The sequence below is a fragment of the Cydia splendana genome, chromosome 7 (assembly GCF_910591565.1).
Source record: "Cydia splendana chromosome 7, ilCydSple1.2, whole genome shotgun sequence".
Lineage (NCBI taxonomy): Eukaryota > Metazoa > Arthropoda > Insecta > Lepidoptera > Tortricidae > Cydia > Cydia splendana.
Window position 1 is genome coordinate 16,356,366 of NC_085966.1, and position 27,173 is coordinate 16,383,538.

The following is a 27,173-nucleotide window of genomic DNA, read 5'->3' on the forward strand; positions in this document are numbered from 1 at the left end:
TCGTACGGTTTCACGTGCTTTAAGTAATGGGTATACCTACACTTATTTGAAGAGATAATATGCTATTGCTATTGACGAACAAAAATCACTTGACAAAGGGTTGTACCTTCTTTTCTTTGTAGGTACATGGAAAGTTGCGTGAATGTCAAGTTTCATGCTCTTTGCTGGATAGGACCATATTTGAAACTAAAAATTAAAACTTACTCATAGTAACCGTATGCATAGTAGTTTTATAGGTATTACCCGTGGTGGCGCTGCTGTCGCCGCACGCTATTAAGCGCGCATTATGTAATTCGTAAAAAATGGTAAAACTTACATTAAAGTGACGAGAAAGTGTTTTAAATGATAGACTAAAGTGTAATTGATAACAGTAAATGTTATCTCAAAAAACAGTAGTGATACAAAGACGCTGCGAGTGCAAATAGTGTATCCTTACTTGAAGCTTTGAATCTGTGACTTTTTACGTAATAACTATCATATTATTGTACCGATCTCATTACAGTGAATAAAAACAGTGTTTACATACATATATAAACAAAGATTCATGCTCACAATTAGTGTAATTATCGGAAAAATTCAAATTACATAACTGCCGCCGAAAGGACGCTACCTACTACGGTCAATGACCTTAAGCCAAAACTTTGTAAATATTTGAACAAAAACAGTGCTTACGTATTTACATAAACAAGGACTTATACTCAGAATTAGTGTAAATATCGTAAAAATTCGAATCACATAACTGCCGCCGAAAGGACGCTACACCTGGGTCAATGAACCTCAGCCAAAATTTTGTGAATATTGCATTTAAATACCATATAAGTGGTCAGGATTGTCTGTAAGTACAGTGTAGTTATAATTTTAGTGTATTTTGACATTCTTACTGAAGTGAATTAAGCAGAACATTTGGACTTAAAAGTTGCCGCTTAAAAACTACTTCAGGTCGTTAACCCTATGCCGTATCTATAGTGAATCTTTGACCAAAACTTTGTACAGTGTACCTACTCCAAAGTGTTTAAAATAGTATTACAGAGGATAGAGGGCGCAAACATTAAATTGTACGAATTGTAAGCTACTGAGTGAATAATATTAGAATTTTAATTAATCCTTATGAAAATGGGTCCTGCGAAATGTGAAAAATGTGACACAAGAATTTCGAGCAGACGTTCTCTCGACTGCTCCTCTTGCGATATCAGGTACTGTTTAGATTGTTTGGAATGTATTGGAGTGGGTAGTAAAAGATACACTTTGATGACTATGGAAGACAAGAAAAGATGGAAATGCCGAAAATGCTGTGTAAGACCCCAACCAAAACAATCATGTACTCCACTACCTAAACCTGGCATATCTAAACTGCCGCGCTTATTACAACGGCCCCCAAAAATGACAACAACAGTTAAGAAACAACAAGAGCCTCCTGTAGATTATTCAAATCTGACAAACTCAACCACCGATGATACTACAATCAGCGATACAATAATATCTCAAACTGACATTACATTAACGCCAAACAAGCCAGCCTCGACAACAGTTGACATGGACATTACGCCAAATAAATCTGAGCAGATCCCACCGACGTCTGAAAATGAAACGCGAAGGAAGTATAATATCCCTGTGTATAATTCTTTTCAATATTTTACTGACGAAAACAGTTTGGAGACCTCAATTAACTGTCTTGATAGTACTGTCATTCACAAGAACGAGGCAAAAGAAAAGGCATCACGAAACCCTGATACACAAATGCAAAAAATGGAAGAACTTAAGAAGCAAGTAAATAACCTGAAAGACCAACTTCTGCAAGCGAACCGTAAAATACAAAACTTGATTACTGAAAACTTTGATTTAAAAAAAGACATAAGTGAGATACGAAAAAAATATGAGGCTTACGAGAATATTATACATGAAGTTACACCTACACCGATTTCACCAGTCATTTCGGCACCAACTAAGAAAAATAAATTAAAAACCAAATCAGTAAACAAAGCCTCCTCTGAGTGTTTATCTGAAAAAACTCTGTCTATGCCTGAAAACTTAACACCTAAACGTCGAGCTGCTACGATAACCTCCACGCCACCAGTTGACAAGAGCCTGGCTAACTCAAGCCCTAATAACTACGGTCTTGGCTCAGTCCAAACAAGAATACTGCTTATGCTAAGTAACAACAATAAGAACAAAATTGTAAATATTGTAAGAAATAACGACTACTTTAAAGGATTTTCTTTCTGCCATCATATCACTTCAGGTGGAAGTATCAGAGAGCTATTCAAGAATATACAGAGTCAACTACATGGCATGTCAATGGATGACTACTGTATCGTTCTAATAGGAGAAGAGGACTTTCATCATTCAAATGACATTGGTGAACTTATAAAATACTTAAGAGAAGCTTCGAAAAGTATTACATTTACTAATCTTGTCGTGGCGTGCCCTACATATATACGTGGCAAACCGATATTCAACAGTAGAGTCGAATGTTTTAACCATTTACTATTTAAAGACTTGCCCAACCATAATGAATGTTTTTATGTTTATGACTCGAACCTAGACGTAAGCTTTGATATGTTCTCAATGAATACTGGAAGGCTGAATAATGTTGGTATGAGGAACATTTTAGAAAACTTAAATTACAACATACAATGGGTGGCGGAAAATAACCAACTAAGCCCCAGTAATATCTCTGAATCGAACGAAACCATAACAAATGTAAGCAATCGAACTGAAGTAAACAAAGGTTGTAATAAGTTTTTTCGTTCCTAATACCAAAAAACAGCCACAAATAGCTTTAAAAAAATGTAATAATGACATTGATGACAATCTCAATGTTCTTTGTATTTTGCATCAAAACATATTAAAAATTAATAATAAAATAGCTGAATTGGAGATAATGAATGAAGAAAGCAATGTAAAGCCAGATATATTGTGTTTTACTGAAACATTTCTTAAATGCGATGATGCTGAATTGACAAAAATAGGTGGTTATACTATGGCATCTCACTTCTCTAGAAAATGTAAAGAGAGAGGGGGTTCTATAATATATGTAAAGAATAATCTTAAATATAGTAAATTAAACTGGATCAATGAAATATCAGTTGAAAACCACTTTGAAGCATGTGGAATCTCAATTCCCGATTTGAATTACATTATAATATGTATTTACAGAACACCCTGTAGCAACTTTACAACGTTTTTAGAAAAATTAGACACGATACTTTGTAAAATATTTAACAAGGACAAAAAATCTGTAAAAAAAATTATTGTTGCCGGAGATTTTAATGTAGACCTTTTAAAAGCGTCTAATAAAAGAAAACATTTTCAGGACCTGTTAGAAATATATAAATTGCATTTTGAAATAAAGGATCCCACAAGAATAACATTAAGTACCCAGACGTGTATTGATAATTTCATTACAAATATAAAAAACTGTCAAACCCAAATTATAAATAATGGACTTTCTGACCACACAGCGCAAAAAATTAATATAAAATGTAAAAGGAAAACCTATATCAATAAAGCAAAATTTAAACTAGTTAGAGACTACTGTGAAGAAAACATAATAAAATTTATATCATGCATTTCAATTCTACAATATGAAGAAGTTTTTAATACTATAGATGCAAATGTAGCTTATAAAAGTTTTATAGATGAATTTAGTCTTTACTATAATCTTTGTTTTCCTACTGTAAGACTAAGGATTAAACCAAGCGTTTCTAATATGTGGAAAACAAAAGGGATATCTATTTCATGCAAAAATAAAAGAAAAACTTACCTTGACTTACACAAACAAAAAAACAACCCTAATTTAAAAGAATACTATAAAATGTACAGAATTATATTGAAAAAAGTAATTAATAGATCTAAACGAAACAGCAATATTAAATATATACACCGCAGCGAAAACAAATGTAAAGCAACCTGGGCACTCATAAACAGTATTACTAATAATCAAACAGACCCCAAAAATATAGAGGAAATAAAATGCAACAACCTTAAAATTACTGATCCACCGGAAATCGCAAATGCCTTCAATGATATGTACGTTCAAATGAATTTCGATGCTGACTTTAATAGCAATAATTATAATCATTTAACAGAAAATGTAACTTCATCTATATTCTTGTCACCTGTAACCGAAGAAGAAGTAGGAACAATCATTAGTACTCTGAAAAACAAGAACAGCACGGGACATGATCAAATTACAATACAAATTATAAAACGTAGCGCTCCTTATATTCTGAAACCTTTAGTATATATAATTAACCTGTCTCTCGAGTATGGCATATTTCCCGATAGTCTAAAAAAAGCAGTAATAATTCCAGTCTTTAAACAGGGAGACGCAACAGATTCTAAAAATTACCGCCCTATCGCTCTACTACCAAACTTCTCCAAAATTTTTGAAAAAGTTATTTACACGAAGTTGATGTCTTTTTTCAACAAAAATAATATTATTGATGATGCTCAATGTGGATTTAGGAAGTATTTGTCAACTGCTCATGCTCTAATGAAAATAATGAAAGGCGTGGGAAACGAAATCGATGAAAAATCTCCTGCAGTAGTGCTCCTACTAGATATGTCTAAGGCATTTGATTGTGTAGACTACCAAACATTACTTAACATACTTGAGAAGGTGGGCATAAGAGGTATTGCGCACAAACTTATTAAGTCTTATTTGCTGAACCGTGTACAAGCTACCCAGATAACATATTATGATAAAAGAGAAAAATGTTTTCAGTCAAAATTATCCACGTTTTTGAACAATAAAATCGGAGTACCTCAAGGCAGCATCCTAGGACCACTGTTTTTTCTCATTTATATTAATCAATTCTCTAGAATAAATCCGCATCTCAGCACACTTTATGCAGATGACGCTTCTGTATTGATATTGGGAAAGGGACTAAGCAGATCTGAACACGAGGCAACGATAAATAAGACCCTAGAAATAATTATACATTGGCTTTCAACTCTTAATCTTAAAATAAATCTCTCTAAAACTAAATATATCCAATTCAGACCTCAACAAGCTAAACCAATTCAGCTGAATATTAATTACGAAGGTACCCAAATTGAAGAAGTTTCATCATACAAATTTCTGGGCGTCGTAATTGATAGTCATCTGAATTGGAAACAACACATTGAGATGGTTAACAGTAAAATAAGAAAATTCTGTTATGGACTGCAAGTACTTGTAAATGTATCAACCACAAAAACTGCGACTTTAGCATACTATGGTTATATCTATTGCATTCTAAACTATGGTATCATTTACTGGGGAAACTCTGTAAATGCCTCATCAACTTTCATCCTACAAAAGAGATGTGTTAGAATTATTTTTGGATTGAGAGACGACGATTCATGTCGGAATATATTCAAGACCCAAGGTTTACTAACCCTAACTAGTATTTACATTTGGCAATGCTGTATTTTTATCAAAAACAACGCCTCTGAATTTCATGTTAAACAAACAAACAGGCCTGTTAGAAATAAGTATTTACTCAACTTACAAGTTCCTGACTCAAAGTTGACAATGGTACGTAAAGGGATGTATTACACTAGTATTAAAATATACAATCATTTGCCAAACTACATTAAAATGATGTCAGGAACAACATTTAAAACTACATTAAAGAACATACTCATAAAAGCAAGTTTTTATAATCTAAATGAATATTTTGATTATAATTTTAATGATCTCATGTAATAATTAATGTTCCTCTAATCTAAATGTAAAAATGCTAGATATTATTATAGGTATTATTCAGTACTGAAGAGATGAAGGAGATGAACCTATTGCATGCTCTGACGGGTAGATTATGTGTTCTGATAAACATTGTAACATCTTTACTTTACTTTACTATTGTAAATGTACCATAATCTTGCAATAAAGACGATTTTGATTTTGATTTGATTTTGAATCCGTTTTCCCTTGTTAAAACTAGTTTTCCGTAACGCCCTAGTGAAAACGCGTTTACAATTTTTAAAACTAGTTTTCACGGTTTTCAGCCAGAGTCAAAAGAGGTGCGACGACGAGCGAAGCGAGGAGGAGCATGTTAGGTTGACCGTTACCAAACCGACTTTATATATTTTATAACGTTAATCTAGAAAAAAGCATGTATCGTTTCGTCAAAACTTGTTTTCACTGAAAAATCTCAGTTAAAACTAGTTTTCACCGAGATACTATGCGAAACTAGTTTTAACTAGTGAAAATGCGTTTTCACTGTGGCGATACGGAAAACTGATTTTAACTAGGGACAACGTGTTTTAACTTAAAACAGGTTTTAAGGTAACATACTTTCATACTTACTTATATAAATGTAGAAGACAAAGCGCACACTTGTACGTTTTTAGTAAAACTGGGTCCTGAGACTTTAAGGTTTTTTGATAATTGAAAAAAGATATAAATTTAATACAACATTTCATATAAATGCAGGTATTGTGAAAGGTTGAGCGTGCTTTTCCTCTCCAATACACCTACGTACTCAGAACAAAGACATTTGGTACATACTGAATACTGACATCCAATTTCACATTTACTCCGCCATGTAACTTAAACCACAAACACGGAACCCTTGAAACCGTTGGCTTAATTTTACGAGATCACTTCAAATCTATCATGTTTACTTACACAGGCAATACGTATGTTAATACAATATTAAATAGGTGTCATGCTAATTTGAACTTTAGTGCTGATTGATTAGGTAAATAATTGTTTACGCTAGTCAAGAGCAGTATTTTGCATTATAAATTAGGCTGCACTAGATAGTATTGGCAATTTCTCTAAATCTTCTAGAAATCGATTTTCGCTCATGTCATCTCGGTATCAGTGCATTCAATGGCGAAATTGGTGGGGGTAGTAACTGTGACGTCATAAAGCCGACAGAGAAAGGACTTAGGTTACAACTAACAAAAAAACCGGCCAAGTACGAGTCGCACTCGCGCATGAAGGATTCCGTATTGTGCAAAAAAAATACATTTATTGTATGGGAGCCCCACTTTATATTTATTATATTCTGTTTTTAGTATTTGTTGAAATAGCGGCATGTTATAACAGAAATACATCATCAGTGAAAATTTCAACTGTCTAGCTATCACGGTTCATGAGATACAGCCTGGTGACAGAGAGACGGGCAGATAGACAGACAGACGGACAGCGGAGTCTTTGTAATAGGGTCCCGTTTTTACCCTTTGGGCACGGAACCTTCAAAAATGGGTGGCCTACTTAATATAGATTTTGAAATACCAAATAAATAGCACCTTCTCTCAACTAGATCAATGCTACATCAATACAGTGGGTTTTGCTATATTTTATTTATTTCTTCGAGTTCCATTTCCCTCTCCAATAACTTTTTTCCCGGTCAGATCAGTAAGAAACTAAGAAACAACTTATTTTTAGTGAAATTTAGTTTTAAAGCATTTGTTAGCCATGTTACTTTTGACTGCAAATGCCTGGCTACTTATGTGTGTGTTTCACAACATATTTATTGTTATATTGGCTTTTGATAACACAAAGCATTTCTGTATTGATTCACAAAATAATTGTACAACTTACTAGTCAATATGTCTTAGTGCTTAGCCAAGTCAATATTGACTTTGATAGATTGATCAAACAATGTCTTCGGCTGTCTAAAGCAGGATAATTAGACGTTGAGTTTGAGTTGCCATCTAATCTAAATACTAGTAATTAATCGGTATCTGTATAATATTGTTCATTGAAAATTCTCCTTGTTAAATATTCCCAAGCTTCTTGTATTAAAGAAAAATACGAGTATATAAATGTAGAAAATATAACTATTGAAACGGATTCTATCGCGTAAGTATAGGTATTGAATTCATACTGCATCCCGACATTCGAACCCTTTACAGCGTTAGTGGTCAACGGGTGACGGGTGAATTGCCGGGCCATAGGGATTCGCGAGGTCTACAGCTCACAGAACCACTATCATTATTAATTAAAACAAGATCACTCACCTATTTTGGCATGCGTGCAAGTGAAAGAGATGACACACGTCAGTGTCAGCACGAGGTGCGCGGTCTTCATGGTGAGACACTAAGTCACTCGCATTTTCACTGCCACGTCGATTAGTACCTGGGAAATTGAGAAAATGTATCTATGTTTGTTCAACAAATAATAGTGTGGCACAAACAAAAGAATATTGTTGCTAACTGCTCGATTCCATCTAAAGTTACAGAAAAAGTTAAGTTAAGTTTAGTTAAAGTTAAGATACGTTAATTAATAGATCTAGAAACGATATGGATTAGATGTGTCAGTGTGACGTTTTTTTTGAAGAAATGTCACATTTGTCACTGATATATCTAATCCATATCGTTTCTAGATCTATTAACTGACGTATCTTAAAGTTCAAATCGGGCCGTAATATAAAATTCAATTATAAAAATAAAATTCTGCCTATTTGTTTACCTATTTCTAAAATATACTCATTTTAACTTGAACGCACTTTATATAAACAATTAAATAAGCTTTTGATAGCTTACACGTGCAGTAGGTATAAAAATCTAAAGGTAAAAAGTTGATTCCAAACTTAAACCACGTTAAACTTTCAAGTATGAGTGCATGTTTATACAACGAGTAAAACTCGTAACGTTTTAAAAGTTCTAAAACGATATTTTACTGGCTGTAGTTGAGAGAATGTGCCCCAGAAAATACGGCTCTAAAACTGCCGCTTGAAACTCAACGCGGCAATAAAATTAAATAAATTATACTGAGCACTTGTCCGAGGTAAACTCATTTGGAAGAGGGCAAACAACTGCCCTTTAAGAAGAATATAAACATTAACCGCGTCGTACAATGAAAGGCACAAAATGTCACATAATAAAATAAAATTAAAAAATCATTGCACAGTTGATATTGAAAGCCAGATTTATAATTGAAATAATTCAACACGGATCAAAAGCCATTAATAGAGTGGTTTCGTATTTCGGACTCGACAAAAGTCAAACTTCATCGAATAATTGTCAGTAATTTGATCTACGCGTAGGAAAATGTAATACAATTTTCATGACACTCACGATAAAATCTGTCTAACCGTTTGTCCGTTTGTCATTAAAACACCTACAAATGAGTCTACTTAAAAAAATCGTTTTGTTCATATTCAAAGTAGAGGCAAAGACAGAGTACATTCTTTTACAACGAGTTGTTTAACTTAGAACCCAAAAATAGCGAGTCACTGCCAAAAACAAGTGACGAAATGCCAGAATTAGCCATTTCAAGATTTAATTTTCAAGGAGCTAGTGGGCTGTCTTTGCCTACGCAAGCAAATATAAATGTAAAGGTTTTGAATTTGAATTTTGAGCTTGAATTAAAAAATGTTCATAATAGGTTTACTCGTCCAATAAGACGTCTCCTTATAGATACCTACTGTGGCTATTTATCTATATTGCTAAGAATGTGGTGGAAAAAAATAACTGTCTGAAATTTTATTAGGTAGGTATTTTAAGATATATGTTGCCTTTTATTTTTCCTGAACTTGGCAGCGATTTTAGCAATTTTCTATCGGTTACGGTGATCAACTGATCATACGTAGTTTGTAAGTACTTGTTTTCACAGACGTACCGGAAAAGTAAATAAATAAGGCACGTAATAGTTTGTACCTATATGTATTTTGTTAAAATTAAACATGTTCGTTATTGATTTGCCGTCAATACGTATTCACTTTCGAGAACATTAATGATTTATTCATAATCATTCAATTCAAATGCGTTCCTATCGAATGTACAATTATAATTAATACGATACTTTGATAGGTACTGATATCCATCGTTTCTGTTAATATTAACTAAATTTTATATTTAAAAATTGACTAAAACCGCTATAAAACGCAAAACAATAAGTTTTAAATGGTTTGGATTAAGTATAGTTTTGATATATATAATTAGGCGGATTTAAGTTTAATTCCATAGAAAAGAAAGAAAAAGAAAAGAAAAGAAAATATTTATTTGGCATAAAACATACATTAGGTACAACATAAAGTTAAATAAAGAAACATACACCAAATAGGATGCCGCTCAGCATAAGCAGTGTCTGTAAGACACTGCGCTGGTTTTCAGGGCACCCAAAATTAAAAACTAAAACTTAAAACTAATAAACAGACACAGAACACGTGTAAGAAAGAGAGAGACATAGAGAGAGAGAGAGATCACAAATATTTCTTATCCCTGCTTCCGAGAAATATTTGTGGAGGATAACGCTCTTTATTTACTTCTCTCATCCACCTGCTAGCATTATCAGTTTGAAATAAACTTAATCCGTGTTAACCTTATTACACTAACGAGCCATTATATAGCTTGCAGCACAAATCTCAATTATCACGTTATCCGCACTAATGCGGCAACACGTACATTGCGGTACGCATAATATTTTCAAACATTCTGGAAAGCTACAACTCGGCTTATTATCTGTTTTTGGCTTTGTGTGCTCTGTCGTGAAATATTCTAGTATTTTTAAATCAAACGTACCAAGGACTTCCATGGAACCGTAAAGTCAGGTAACTTTAGTCCACAACTTACAACCTATGGTCCAAATTCAAGTTTCAGTAAGTATTTTTCAAATTATGTTGAGTATATAATATAGAATAAGCATTAGTGTATCTAAGCTCCAAAATAAACGTAACGAGTAGGTACAAATCATAAAGGCTCTTTAAGAACCAACGTTCAAAACTGGACCATAGTTGTAGTATAGGACTAGTTACCTGAGTTTACGGAACTCGATTCCCACTGGTTGGCCTAAGTTTCAGAGGTCAAAACACTTTTTCCATACTCGGGTAGACAAGAACGAACATTTTTCCGTAACTCCACTCGTACACAAATAGTACAATCTAGGCTCTTTAAGGCAAGAGTGAAAGTTGCTGGATGTACAATGGTCAAATTACAGTTACTTTCGCAATAAAACAAATAGGTACCTATATAAATAAATAGATATGCATCTATGGTATTTGTTTTGTTGCCCCAAGTTGCCCCTATCCACGGGCTCTTTTAGGATGCAATCGGGAAAGCAATAAAATAAGAAAAGGAAGAGGAAGAACAGAACGTACATGATGATGTTATTGATGTTTTATCGATCACCACCAATCCAAACATATCCAGTTACCCACAACGCCACATACCTAGTCAAAATCATAAGGTTGGCATAGCATGAAATTATAAACGAAATATGCGACTGCCAGTACATTGCAGTCTGCAACCAACACTTAATTCAGTCACGTATATTTCACAGTAGCGTTACTCATCCATTACCTGTCATGTGACAGGTTATATGGAAGCCACCTACCACGTAGTGAATGAAGCAAACAGTCGTCACGCCCAGATTGAATGCAAACTACGCGGAGCGACGGAAATGACACATAGCAGGCTTGTTGTACTTATCGCTTACCTATCGCGGGCCAGCGTTCGTCAGACAAACCAGTTAAAGTTTGACCTCGGAGTACCCAATCCATTCGCCGGTATAGATGTAGTTATTACATGACAAAAGTGTATACTCACTGCACTTACTTAGCCTACGAATACAAGTTCGAAAAAATTATACATTTTGAAAGGCTTTATCTCGGAAAATATTAGATGTACAGAGACAATTCTAGTGTCTTATTGTAGCAAATTTAGTCTACTTTAAAAACGTCCTAGGAAGTTACTATCAAAAACTAGTACTTTAGGGTTAAAATCGCCCAAATCTAAAAAAAATTGCGGTTTATTCGATTTTTGACAAAGTTGCGTTCGGCGCTCGAGGTCACAAACTTGGATTATTCATTGGGCCAACATCATAAACAAGTCTGCAAAAAATCAGAACTACCGGATTTGACGCAAACGCAAAATGTATAATTTTACTGTATTACTTTGTATCTGTCAATTTCCATTATAAAATGAGGAGTGAACGTCATAATGGCGGCAGCAACGAGGCGCTGACCTTAACTCATTTTATTAAGGGAATCGACAGATACAGCGACGGCAACAACGAAGCTACAACAGTAATGCAGCTGCCATGAACATCCGAACGTCAACTTTATTGTGACCTGGAGAGCCGTAACTTATTGTTGTTGCATATTACGGTTAGTAGATCTAGCAGTTGACATCCCAACATCACCTTTATACTCATCGAGTCGAGTCCAAAGCTTGCATGTGCTTGGTAAATATGAATGAAACCATGTGACAGGCGCTTCTAAAACTGGGCTGGGCTGGGAATATACCGAGTTCGCAACTCAGTTTAATTCACACGACCCGGCTTTGAAGTTAGCAACAAGTATTATCTGACCTGTGATGTCTTATGCAGTAATGAATACTATTTTGATATTTGAATTTCGAAGCCGGAGGATTTGAACTTCAATACAGCCTATTAAGGTTCAAGAAATATAAAAGGAACCGATCTTCTATTCAACCTACTGCCTTGCCTTGTCTTGGCTGCCTTATAGTGTAAATAACATTATTTGCGGTATTTGACACATTATGACTGACGTATATAGAGATGTAACTAACGCAAATCGATTGTCACAGCAAGCGATTACGATTGGATGGCACGTAGACTGAGGTATCGAATTGTGACGTATAATGAATTTTTATTTGAGATTTAAATAAAGCTAGAATTATATGGTTTTCCCGCAAGCTACCGGTCGGTCGGTGTATTAAATACACCGACCGAGTAGGTCGCACCCATTGTCAAAATTGAAACTAACTGGGGATCTATTTTAAAGTTTATTTATGTTATTTCTGTGTAAATTTGTTGTCTGTTAAGTGACGATAAATATATCCATATTTACAGTTAATTATCCACCTTTTCCTTATTTTTATTAAATGAAAAATGAAAAATTCATATCGATTTACTTAGACGACTACCGATTCATAACGGTGGTGTCCGGCCAACCCTAAAATTAAAAAAAAAAACCGGGCAAGTGCGAGTCGGACTCGCGCACGAAGGGTTCCGTACCATAATGCAAAAAAAAAACGAAAAAAAAGCAAAAAAAAAACGGTCACCCATCCAAGTACTGACCACTCCCGACGTTGCTTAACTTTGGTCAAAAATCACGTTTGTTGTACGGGAGCCCCATTTAAATCTTTATTTTATTCTGTTTTTAGTATTTGTTGTTATAGCGGCAACAGAAATACATCATCTGTGAAAATTTCAACTGTCTAGCTATCACGGTTCGTGAGATACAGCCTGGTGACAGACGGACGGACGGACGGACGGACGGACGGACAGCGAAGTCTTAGTAATAGGGTCCCGTTTTACCCTTTGGGTACGGAACCCTAAAAAGACGTAGAACGTAAACGTTCGCAGTGCAGTTGTTTTCCTTTGTGATTTCGATGTGCAAAACATTTTACGTAGTATTGCTGTTGTGAGTGACAGACGTCAAATACCGCAAATAATGTTATTTACACTATAGCAACCAATTAACAGTTGATCATGTCATTGAGTTAATTACTGCCAAAACTTGACTACTTTAATGCAATCATGTCTAAAATATATGCAGGCATACTCGTATAACAAGTTTTGATACCTACAGTAATATAACATGTACCTAATAAATTACGCCTAAAAAAACATCCTATACATTTTTCCAAGGCACTGTTGTGGCAATTTCCGTTGTAAATGTTCAATAAACGTTAGAGTATCGTGCTAGAGTGACAATTTGATGCATTGGTAGCGCACTTATTTTTGCACTCTCTCTATAGTTCGTTTTTTTAGCATTAGAAAGAAGGTAAGCTATCTTGACAATATGTAACAATTATGAATCTAACACTAAATGATCGTGTTAGATTCATAATTAATTGACTTATTTTTAAAACATGTTTTTCAATTAAAAGACACATCAAAATTGTTTACCTTGTTTCTAATGCTAAAAATACGAACTATAAAACATGAACACGAAACAACATGTAAAACAACGCGATACGACACATGATTACCAGGTTAAAGTAAATTTCAAATGAAAATAATAATAACAATTTTATTATTAACAACGATCTCAAAAATAAATTCAGAACCAAACAGGCATGTCAAATAAAGTACACAAAGAAACATCAGCATGACATAGATATTTTTATTCAAGACATACGAGGTTATTTTTAGCGACCCCTTTTATTTCCTTAAGGGAATCACCGCGTCAGTGATATATGCCACGGAAATGAGCGCCGCGCCCGTAATGACGATAAATGGTCACTGCAGATACATATAATAATTTGATATCATAATAAATAATAATGTCACGCGCAGTGACTTTGATATTAGTGAATAAGAGTGTGAAAATGTCTAAACGGCAGTGGCACACCTATGCACGACTGTTACTGTTATGATCGCTCGACGGCGCGATTCGGGAAATGAATTAGAGATTCACTAGATATGAAATAGTAAAGATATGTGACGTTCCACGGCAAAAGGTACCTTATGGTGGCTGGATCTTACGTCGCATAGCGCCGCAATAATATTGGAGCGGCGTTAATAATAGCGTAAGCGCCAACCGCCATAAGGTACCTTCCCCGTGTGACGTCACATATCTTTACTATATATCTATATATCTCTAATTCATTTCCCGAATCGCGCCGCTAGTTTATTTATAAGTACATAATTAAATCGCTGTAGATACGATAACCGTCACGTGCTACAAGTATGTCAAGGCGACAAAGCAACAGTGAAATAAATAATGTACCTATTTAAAGTATTAATTAGTCAATGACTAGAGTAATAACTCTATATGATTGTTTCCATTTTAATATGCCTTCCCCCTTATGCACTACATTCTGTTGAAAGTGTAACGCTGGCCATCATATAATTTGAATTCGAAAATATATGTCAAGGCCTGTCGTGTTCGTTTTCTTTCTCACACTCGACAATATTTTTTCCGTATGATATATTATAGTGTAACTTTATAATAATTATATTAAAAGTTTCATTTCTTTCCGACTGTGTTATCACTCTGACTCAGCGAAGCGAGTAGAGAAGCGGTGTTCCTACAAGCTTTAATTAAGGAATTGTTAATGACGACTAGTTGTAAAATAGTAATGTATTGTGACAATCAATCTGCATTACAGCTTGCTACCAATCACGCTCATCACAGACGGAGCAAGCATTATAGAAATAAGATTTCATTACGTTAGAGATATGATAGATAGGTTTAACGTTGAAATTGTATACATCTCTACGGATGAAATGTTAGCAGATGTGTTCACTGTAAGTCCCTGGGCTGTGTCAAGCAGTGTTGGCCGAAAGTTAATGCAAATTGAAAATGTTGGAAATTAACCATTATAAATTAAACCTTAAACCGTAACGGACGATTACAGTTTACGATTCAATTTATAATGGTTAATGGCCAACATTTTCAATTTGCATTATTAACTTTCGGCCAACACTGGTGTCAAGCACGAGATGTTCACTTGAAGCCATGATGATGCCCACGTTATGTGGGGGGTTTGGAAGTGTAACGCTGGCCATCATATAATTTGAATTAGAAAATATGTCAAGGCCTGTCGTGTTCGTTTTCTGTATGTCACTCGACATTAATTTTCCGTATGATATAGTGTAAATTTATAATAATATATTTAATGTTTCACTTCTTTCCGACTGTGTTATCACTCTGACTCGCATAAAAATAACACATTCGAACAGGTAAAGGTGTAGCTATACACGGAAGCTATATTTAAGAGCCCATCAACGTGCACACTAGCGCCACTGCTAAATAATCGTGATCATTTAAATTTAACGACAGGTATTTGAAAAAGGGACAATCTATGCGTCCAAAATCAAAACGGCCGTTTTTGTATTGAGTTCATAGACCGACGAATCCAGAAACATAAAAACTAGTTTGATGTATTCAAAAGGTACTTTAAATACAGTACGTAGCGGCCCCCTTTTTCAAATACCTGTCGTTAAATTTAAATAATCACGATTATTTAGCAGTGGCGCTAGTGTGCAGTGTGTATTAGTATGTAATGATGTTTGCGGTCCTTAACCTTTTGAACGCCACAGACGGCAATTGACGTCAACGCAAAATCGTGACAACGACGCCAAAGACGGCATTTGACGTCGATCGTTTATTGATGAAACTCTACTGAAAAACACCCCACTTTTAGGTTGGCATTATTTATTCACAAAACTAAATTTTACCCCCACTGGCACGGCAAATGGATGCGCCGTTTGGCGTTCAAAAGGCTAATGTTTGGTAATCAGATGTCGTGTAGACCTCAATCAAATTATCAAAATATAATTCATTCATTATAAATTACCAGTGGAAAATATATTATTAGACCTGTCACATAAATAAAACTAGAGATTGACCTGGATTAATAAATAATGAATCGCAAAATCAATCCGACTATCTCGAAAAGTACAGACCTGGTCGTGTTCGCATCCCGGATACGGGCCGAAAACGGCAAAAATAACCGAAGAATAATCGGTTTACCGGAATTCGGCACCGAACTATCTTTATTGGATTTCCGAGACAGAATTTATTAGAGCGGTCCGGCTTACTTAACGCTCTTTGTGGGGTCATTGGCTTATGTCGGTAGTTTGACCTTGGGTTAGTGTTTATTTCCAGTATTGACATTTTTCCATATTCGAAAACAAGATAAGCTTATGAGTCTAACAACGTAGTGTTCTACCTTGGCTAGAAATGTGGGCGTCATGGTGAGCCGTCATTTGCGTAGCTAGAAAATACTTTTAAATAAATTAGTAAAACGTTAATTTTTTTACACTAGCTTACAAAAATTCAAAGTACCTACTTCCCCGAGTGAACTAGGGGTCATCCATTAATTACGTCACACGAATTTCTAGGTTTTTTGACCCCTCCCCCCCCTTGTCACATTTTATTTCTTTCTTTATTTCTTTATTTTAAATCACATGCATAAACTTACAGCTAATGATGCCAAAACGCTTATACAGTAGGGACAATACATACAATCAGATTCAAACACAGTCTAGAGATTAAAACATTAAAACAAAACATAAACAATCAAATACGGTCAGGTTAAATCACAAACATTACATTAGGTACACATAAATTAAATTAAATGCAACAGAGGGTAGGATGTCAAACTTAAACTTACACACATATATACATAATATATACGAAAATTCCATTATTCATTCTTCAAATACACATTAATATAATTTAAGAATTTTCTAGTGAAGACACCGACACTATCGTAGTATACGTCAGCATCATGTTTGATGTTAAAAAAGTCATTAAAAAGTGCCAGAGCTCTAGCAGTGGGAGCGTTCTGGGCCCGACGAGTACGAATCGCACCGCGCGCGAACAGAGGCCTTCGTCTACGCACCCCACCCTCACCAGTGTCTTCCGCGATCAGTCGCGCCTGCGGTACAAACAAACCGATGCGCTCTAAGACAGTTGGATTGTCGACCTTATTATTGAGCAGTTGGTAGTAGTGCACCGCAAGTAGGAGTTTGCGCCGTAACTCGAGTGTATCTAAACCCACCATCCCTGTCACGAAAAGAGAGGGAAACAGAAAGGGATAGTACCCGTACTGCCTCTTGTAGAGAAATCTCGCAAATTTCCTTTGGATCCTCTCTAACATCAGAGTGTACTTTTTCTCACTTGGATCCCATACCGTGGACCCGAATTCCAATAGGCTACGTACGTAAGCATTGTACAAAACTTTGGGTATGAGTCTACTTTTAAACTGGGAGCTGATTCTCATTATGAAACCCAAAGTTTTAGTTGCACGCTTACAGATGGCAGTTATATGCGAACGGAAATTAAGTTCCCTGTCCATATTTATGCCTAGGTCACGTATTTCCTGCTCTCTTGCTATCTCGACGCCACTTAGATGGTAGGAAGAGTGAATCGGCGATTTGGCTCTTGTGAATGTAATGACTTTACATTTGCTTTCGTTGAAAAGCAGACGATTAGCCTTACTCCACTCAGCAACAGCGTTTATGTCTAGCTGTAATTTGTCACAGTCGCTAACATTTTCGACCTGCAAAAATATTTTAAGGTCATCGGCAAACATGAGACACCTCGCATACTCAGTGACTCTTGGTAAGTCGTTGATCATTATGAGGAACAACGTTGGGCCAAGAGTACTCCCTTGGCTCACTCCAGAACGCGTATAGAATGGTTGGGATTCGTGACCTGCAAGTTCTACATACTGTGATCGACTGCCAAGGTAATTCGCAAAAAAACGCAGAAGCTGGGGCACAAATCCTAGTTGGGCAAGCTTTTGCAATAGAATGTCGTTGTCGACTAAATCAAAAGCCTTTTTAAAGTCAAAATAGGCTGCGTCGACTTGCCTACGCGCATCGATGGCCCCCAGCACGTATTCCACAAAGGCTACGTGATTAGTCGTAGTAGATCTGCCTGTACGGAACCCATGCTGCGAGTCATCGAGCAGTCCAGCTATTTGCCGACTTATTTGGTAATCAAGTATCGACTCGAATAACTTGCCGAAAACAGGTAAAACAGCAATTGGCCTGAAACTTGTTATATCCGGACCCAAACAAGAAGCAGAACCTCCCTTGGGCACAGGTGTAACTCTTGACACTTTCCAACGTCTAGGAAAGGAGGCTTGTTTCAAAGACAGGTTAAAAATGTGTAAGAGAGGTGCCTTCAGGACTGACATGCAGTCAATGGCCAGAAATGGGGGAACGGCATCGGGGCCGGCTGCAGACCGAGGTTTTAGTCTCTTAGTTGCACGAAGCAGCTCCCACTCCTCCACCCCATCGACAGCGATTCTTCTAACTCCGCCCACCCCCTTCACGCTCTGTGCAGCATCGTCCGCGTCCAGTCGCGGTATATCTGGTTGGAAAACAGAACTGAAGTATTCCGCAAAGGCTTCAGCTGCATCTTGGCCCGTTACGAGGTTATCTTTAAAGAAGAATTCTTTACACGATAATTTCCCCTTACGCTTTTTTTTCACAAATTGCCAGAATTTAGTCGGCTCATTCATGATATTGTCTTCTATATTTTTAAGGTATAGTTGATACGATTGGTCAGTCAAGGTTTTAACATGCCCCCTGTAGTACCTGTACAGTTCTTTATTGCATACAGCACCAGTCTCTTTGAATTTTTTCAGATGGTAATACTTGAGCTGTATGTTTAGGATGATTTCTGGCGTGTACCAATCCGGGTAACTATATTTGGTCACATTTGGCAAACCCCTCCCCCCTAGTGTGACGTCACATTTTTTCTACGAAATCGCCAAATCGAATTAAGTAAGTACCTAAGTATTATTAATATTTTATCAAAATATTTTTGACGATATAAATATTAGTAATTTTATAACCCAAAACTGCTTAGGAAAGAAAATTAAAAGAATAAAAACGATTATCGGTTTAAAAACTTGTTATTTAAATGTACAGCGAATAAAATAATTTAAAAAAAAATTTCGGTTACTGATGAAGTTAAAGTGACGTCACAAAGTTTGTGTCTCCCCCCTCCCCCATGTCACAATATGTCACATTTTCTTGACCCCCTCCCTCCCCCTAAACGTGTGACGTAATTAATGGATGACCCCCTAGGAATAGTTTATACAATTTAAGTTTTCTAAAAAGTAACACATACTTACTAACCATAAAAAAGTTATCAAGATTAAATACCTATTAAAAAAAATTTGGCTGTCAAATTTTAAAATGCATACCTGCTTGAATTATAAAATATATCAATTTCAGTAATCAATTTGGCAGTCAGGTTTTCTTAGATCTTTCAAAAGTCGTTTAAAATTCAACGTCGAACTATGTAGGTACGTGTTCCCTCGACTTTAATGTGACCGCCAGACAAATATGCTTTGTAACAATTTGAAAGTAATCAATAGATTTTACTTACCTATATTATAAATCCCCAATATTGTGATATACGCGCTAATGATACCTAATAAGGTACCTATTCATAGATTAACTAGTATAATCATGATTCATGTTTAATATTGATAATGAACATAATTTCAATTGTACATAGAGATGTTTGGGATAAGTATTTGTAATTCGATGTTTCGGATATGTGAGAAATGAATGCCTGAGATTCTGTGAGGTGATGGATGCGAGGCCTACATCCGTTAAGGTGTAATTGTGGATGTGATAAGGGACTAGTGATTTGTAATTGTGTTATTTGTAATTGTTTGTTTTGTACCTGATTGTTATTTGTAATAGTTATACGTACCTGCTTGGTATATGTATGTTAATGTTAAGTTTCAAGACGCATTGGATCTGTCTGTAAGGTCATGTAAACATTTTTCAAATAAAATTAAAAATAAAATAAAATTCCAGCACTCTGTAATAACCCGAAAATTGAGCATAGGCTCGATACAATCATCTTGATAGGTCGTCGATGGCAGTACATGGATTGATTAAAGCCGTAAGTACAGCAAATAATTAAATTAATTGTATCTAGCAGGCCTATTCGGATTTCGAGATAATCACAAGATCTTGAGACGATTTAGAGATCAACTAGATCTACATTTGATATCGACTAGATGTGACTTGGATATCTAAGTCATAACTTGTCGAAATCGTTCAAGAGGACCTCCAGAATCGCAGAAACGACAAATTTGACAAATCTATCTTACAAATATCTTTAAATTATCCGTATCGTAACTTGTTGAAGTCTAGTAGTAACAGTCTTAAGATTTTAAAGTTACCTAATTATATTCCTGATAAAGCTTTATTCGAGATAATAGTGTATTTAGCGCTCTGGCAAAATGCGGCGTACAGTTTACTAAGGCTTATTCTGGCTTATATTATCACAAGTGGCTTTCATTTGATGTATATCCAGACAACTTAGTTTAGAGCTTCGCTAGGCTGCCTTGTATTTAGATTGCTTTAAATTGAATTAAATACTACATGAATCTCGAAAAACTAATTTATTAATAATACACTTAATATAAAAGCTACCGATATGGTACCTAAGTTTGAAGTGAATTTTCCCGCTCGCAACGATGCTGCCTGCTCTTCGGTCACCAGCGCAGTTAACCAGTCTTTAAAATATATACACACTTCAAATGACAAGAAAAATGTAGTCCGGGCCGAAACCTCTGTACCTTAAAATGGGTTCATACATTTTCTTTTCTTCTCATGCTCGTGAATTTTGTCTTCATTACACATCACACATTAGTGTAGGCTGCATAAAATGGCGTTTTTATGCTCCAATGCATAAAATAAATTGCTCGCAGTCAACCTTTGGGGTACCGTCGCCAAATTAATTGCTGTACCGATATGATAATAGCGTGGTATTAAAAAGTGACACTTATTTTATCACGTGGATAAGGCTATCCATAATACGCCTGCTGGTCTGATGTTGATTTAATACTTATCTACCATCACCACAACATACCATACTTACCATTAGATACCATTTACTATAAAACTGCTCCTACTGGGTATATTATCGCAACCGGATACTCATAAACTCGCGTTACCATCACGGATTCCGTTAGACACATTCAAGTCTCAAGCTCCAGACCCACTAGAAACTATTCTGATATCTAAAGTAATCTTATAACATGCCGTAAAATGGCTGCACCGAACAAGGCTTTAGCAAAACCATTCGCGCGTAACCTCATAAAAGTGGAGCGGCAAAGCAATCCAGCAAGATATTCAAATACCGGGCACAACAGTGTTCTAACGCAAACACGGGTAGCTACATGCACACAATGTTTATCGGTGCTTCATGCCGGCGTGCAAATATGGACTGCAGAAAAGAATGGGGTTCCGGTAAATGGTTCCGTCAACTCGTAACACAATTTCGCAGTCATAACTAAATATATATATAGAATAGCTCTCAGGCCCCGCCGACGCGACTTATTGGCAGTGCCAGCGGCTCGCACTGTGTCGCGTAAGAACTCGCCACTTTTTCGTGCTCTCACACTGTTAAATGCGCTCCTGACATCAGCTACTAACTGCGATGTTTGCGTGGCGATGAACGGCTGTGTGCAGTGAATGTCTGAGTTATTGTGAGAGGATGGATTATAGTCGTTGTTCAACTGTAATAATTTAGTCAATTTTATAAATGTATCATAATATGTGATCTAAATGTAACTAACTTTCATGGCGCATTAGTCATATACATGCATGCATGCATGCATGCATGTCATGTAAACGTGTTACAATAAATAAAATAAAATAAAATACATATAAATTGTTCCTATAACTACTACACCACTAAGAGCGACTCACTGTGCGGCACAAGCATTTTTGTACTGAATATAAATGCTTGTGCCGCACAGTGCCGCACACTGGTGGAATCCTGCCTTTACGTCGAAGGGTGACTGACCAACTGGCGCCCTGTAACGTCTGCAGCCGAGTTCTATTGAGCTTCCCACCTTCATTTTCACCTGAATAACAGTATTTATTTAAATAAAAGTAAACAAATAAGTTATAACATTTATTGGCTAACCAACCAACCAAATACAAAACCGTCTGGATCTCTCAGTAAACGACCTGACTTAAACCTACATTATTTCATCATGTAATGTTTTCATCTACCCTCACCTGGCCAGGAGAACTTTTCTTCTTCTCTTTTCTTTTTTCTTCTTTTCTTATTTGGCTTTTTTTGGCTGCAATCTCTTAGCCCCGTGTCCAGGCAGAATGGGCAACAACATATCCTTTACGTTATCGTTTACGTTAAAAGGAACAATCACTGACCAGTTTACGGAAAAAAATATTTAAGCGATTTCTGCTGCCTCCAAAGAAGGGACCCTAACAATCGTTTCCTTTGTACGGTAATATTATGTAAAACGCCGGTCAATACGTAGGTTATTCGATTCACCCAAGCCGGCCTGGATTTTTACACGGGAAATTGGATCCATCCGTTCATAAATAGAGGGCTCTAGCTGTTTGTTCAGTTTTAGGAATGGAAAATGCATATTCACATATTTTGAACAACGATTTCTCGTTATCGGTATTTGAAATTGGATTCAATCATTTTGTAGGGGTCCGTAGCCAAAGTGTCAAAAATGGAACCCTTAAAGTTTTGTCAGGTCCGTCTGCCCGTCCGTCTGTTTTTATATTATAGGTTCCCATTGTTCCCATAGTCGCTATGATTAACTAATAAGACTTCCTAAGTATTCCTTTTGTAATTTAATTTGTTATTTATTACTATCATTAATTGTTATTATTTCACTGTACATATGTGACTTATTTGTGTTTCAGAAAATAATAATTATAGATGGCTGTTTAGTTGGAGCTTATACCTAATAACTATATTTAAGAGACTATTAACCTCAGTTAAGGAAAATCGAGTAAATTGTTAACTTGATTAAGATTTATATGACACGATTGGACTTATTGGTATTGGTGCCACGAAATGAACCCCAAGTCGTACTAAACCGATATCATATCAAGTTGCAATTTTACCATTCCGAATAAGCCTCCATTCTGTCAACAAATCGATCGTTGTTATTGGATTCTGAATATTGTTATTGTTGTTGTTATTTCTATTGTATAGTTGCTTTATATCTTTCTAATTCTTTCCAATTTTTAGTGTATTTTCCCCATTCCTTTTTGTGTAATATATGTATGTTTATCCTATAAATTTTGTATGTATTTATATCCTTCATCTTTCTGGTACCTTGTTGTACATTTTGCTGCATTTGTCACCCTCTTTTCACTTTCTCCTCTCATCTACTCAAAGGTTAACTGGAAGAGATCCCTTAAAGGGATAAGTTCGCCTTTGTACTTCTTACTAATCGAACGAGCGAGCGAAGCGAAGCGAAGTTCTTACATTCGACTTTGAACACGCGGCTGGCTAGCGGCACGTCCCGGCATTTCGATGTTTTTAAGCTGAACTGTCAGAAGATAGTTTAATACTCAAGAACTTAAGTAAATTTGTTCTATTTTAAATGAAGTTGGGTAAACGTGTAGTCGAGGGCATTATATTTTAGTCATTAAATTATGAGTAGGCCCGATCAAGGGGTTATTGAGCTAGAAGAGCTTAGAACGCCAAAAAGCTGTTTGTGAGAGGTCTTGCTATTCTGGTCATTTTTTTGCAAGAAACATGGTCGAGTTTAGTTCAAATGAAAGTGCTTACACTTTTATAATATCGTTTTTAAATTTACCATTTTGAAATAATTAGCAAGATAAAAATAAAATAGAATAAACATAATATATGTATTTGACATTTGACAGGAAATATTTCGGCTTAGCACAGATACAGTTTATTTTAATCTCTATGGTGGTGACTTAAATCCAGGGGAGGGACAGCCATATACGAAGCCCTTTATTCGAAAAAATAGCGCCATCTATATTACTTAACGCTAAACTTGTAAATGGCGCTTCAAAATTGATGCAAAAAAAGCAAATCTTGTCAGTAGAAAAAGGCGCGCTCCTCAAATTTTCTATGAGACCATATCCCTTCGCGCCTACATTTTTTCTACTGACAAGATCTGCTTGGCCAACTATATTATACATACTTATTCTTTGTTTAAATCTATCAGTTAAGGGCTCCACAGACCTTGCAATAAATCCACGCGATCTTTGATCCATTGCCGCCTATAGAGCGACATAATATAGTAGAAATTAAATAAAATGGAACTCAAAAATGTCCATACTAAATTGTTGCCATGTCATAAATGTGACAGTTACGTAGAAAGTGGCGCCCTCATTTATTTTCTATTATTTTATGTCGCACTATACGAGTACCTAAGTAGGTGCAACAAAGTCAATCGCTATATAAAAATTGGTTAACCGCGAGTTCTCAGTTCGGGACGAACTACTAGTTGTATGTTATTTTTAATATGTATTTTTGTACAATAAAGAGTTTACTACTACTACTACTAAAATAGTAAATAGTATTTGTTTACAAATGTACGGGCATGCCATCTTAGTCTATAGGTAAAGGGCCAATTATCGAGATGGCCATAAAAGTATCCGTTACCTACATATTCTGACAAAACATCCAAGTTTTCTACTTCCCTAGTTAGGAAGGTATTCGTATAAAAGCAAGCTACACATTTTAAAGAAGCTAACCTCTAAGGAAGCATTTACCGCTTCCCGTTCCCATGTATTTAATAATGTCCACTTTTTATGCACGGGCCGCGATAAGGCACAAATTCCTCCTTACATTTGTATGCAAAAAGTGAAGGGGCCATCTATTCCAGGATTAGATCTCGGGCAGAGATTTACCTCGTTAATTCAGATTCTATACTGAATTTAAAAATATATTAAGAATATATCTTATCATAATACAGAGTTATTTTTGTGCTGTAATACCAAAGTTAGTAAAGAAACAGCGCCAGGTTTAGTATGTTTTGGATGGTCTTTACATTACCTTCGGTTTCAGTGCTTCATTTAAACGGCGACGTAGCACGCCACACTAGGCAGAAGTGGTAATGTTCCCTGGCGGAACATCGCGAGAATTTGTTCCACTTGGTATGGTTAGAAAACTAGTTTTAACTGAAGATACATACATACATATAATCACGCCTATTTCCCGGAGGGGTAGGCAGAGACCACGAATTTCCACTTGCTACGATCCTGACATACCTCTTTCACTTCCTTCACTTTCATAACATTCCTCATACACGCTCGCCGTTTTAGGGTGCTCTTGACCTGGCCTTTCTTCAGGATTTACTGAAGATACAGATTTTATTATGTCAGTTATCGCAGCTTTGGCCTCTTGCAACTCTAGTGGAGCCGACCCTGCAGCCTATTTTTGAACAATTAGCTTTAATTTACACCAAGGAACTTTGTAAAATATAGTGTTGAATAAGCAAAAACAGTTACGCAAAACTAAATTTAACCAGAATAAATATTCTTCTCAAATTTGGTTAATATTGAACGCTCGTGAAACCTGTGTCCAAACGTCGGTAAATAAAGGTAACAAAATAAATTCACGATAGACGGTTATAAATATGTTGAATATGTATATTGTGTTCAAAACGCGAAAGTTTTAAATTTTATGTTATAATATTGAAAAACGCAGTATAAATTAAGGCGTTTAAATACTAGTTCTATAGCCTTTTATATGACTTTAAATAGCAAACTAAGCAGCATACTTTATCCATGTTAGAGACTTCGTGCTATTTAAATAGTTACGTGTTCAAGCATGCTTATTACTGGCAGTGATCTATAGGTACCTACCTACGTACACCCATGCCACTAATAGCATGATTTCGTTGCAGGCTTAGAATGTTCGATAACTTGACTAATTCGATAGCAAAGACAAACAGCACCTGCTAAGAAGAATTTCCTCATTACCCGAGCGAGCGATTGCAGGTTGAAGTGAAATTTCATTGGAAATTAATCGGAACGGCCAAAACTTGTGCGTCGTGCGATTCGGCGGCACGGTCCCAGGTTTTTAATTAAAGCCTTACCTGGTTCGGTTTACATATAAATTATAGTTATAGAAGTTTTTGTTCCGCAGAGCCCGATTACCTCTGCTTTGCCTTTCTGTGGACATTTTTGCTATCCTACAGTATTTTAATTAAAATTGTATAAGTAGCAAAAACAGCAAGAATTGTATGTAGTTACTACACACACACTTAGGTATGTTTAGTTACGAGTACATGCAGTCAGTATCATTAGTAGTGGATGAAACAACACACCAAAAGGATCTGCCACCCTGTAATACTTTTCCAAATATACGAGTTTCTTTAGGTACAGTTCGCGTTCAAAAGTATTTGTTAAAATTGTCCTATATATAGAGACTTGGCGTATCATAGAAGGTACTTTAATACTTTTGACGCGTAGTCAGATCCACTAGTTTCGAAGCTGACTGAAAATTTGTACTTACCAGAATAATAATAATTTATATAACAGCAGTGCGACCCATTATTTATATAATGGGTCGCACAGCTGTTAAAAATCTTATAGCTCAAATTTATTGCTGCGTGTATTTTTAAGAAGACGGGTACCAACGTGTATTTACGTAGTGCAAAACATAAGCACAGTGCATGTACACACACACACAGATATTAAGTAAGTTTTTATCGCTGACTGTACTTTTCTTTCCAAAGGCTAATAATTATTAGGTACTCATCGAGACAATTCTAACAACCCCAAATGCCCGTATAATTAGGTTGCATTGTTTTATCACAGAGTTTTCATGGCCACCTCCTCTCTCCATTATCAGATCAGCTCCATTGCATATTATGTCATCAAATTTACATTATACTCGTATACGCAAAATTTTAGCTCAATCGGACATCGTGAAGTGGGTCAAATTTCCAAGATTTGTTTGACCCACACTACAACTGACATACAGGGCTAATTAAATAAAAGCTCGTAATGAATGATACAA

At 35.8% G+C, this 27,173-nt stretch overlaps 1 protein-coding gene across 1 annotated transcript in view; it reads right to left on the reverse strand.

The window, feature by feature from the left end:
• Positions 1–27,173, reverse strand: part of LOC134792383 (acid sphingomyelinase-like phosphodiesterase 3b) — an 88,113-nt gene that overhangs the window by 43,364 nt on the left and 17,576 nt on the right. The window contains exon 2 of the mRNA XM_063763670.1: positions 7,960–8,077. Within this exon, the coding sequence (XP_063619740.1) occupies positions 7,960–8,029 (70 nt within the window). The 5' untranslated portion in view covers positions 8,030–8,077. The remainder of the gene's footprint in view (positions 1–7,959; positions 8,078–27,173) is intronic.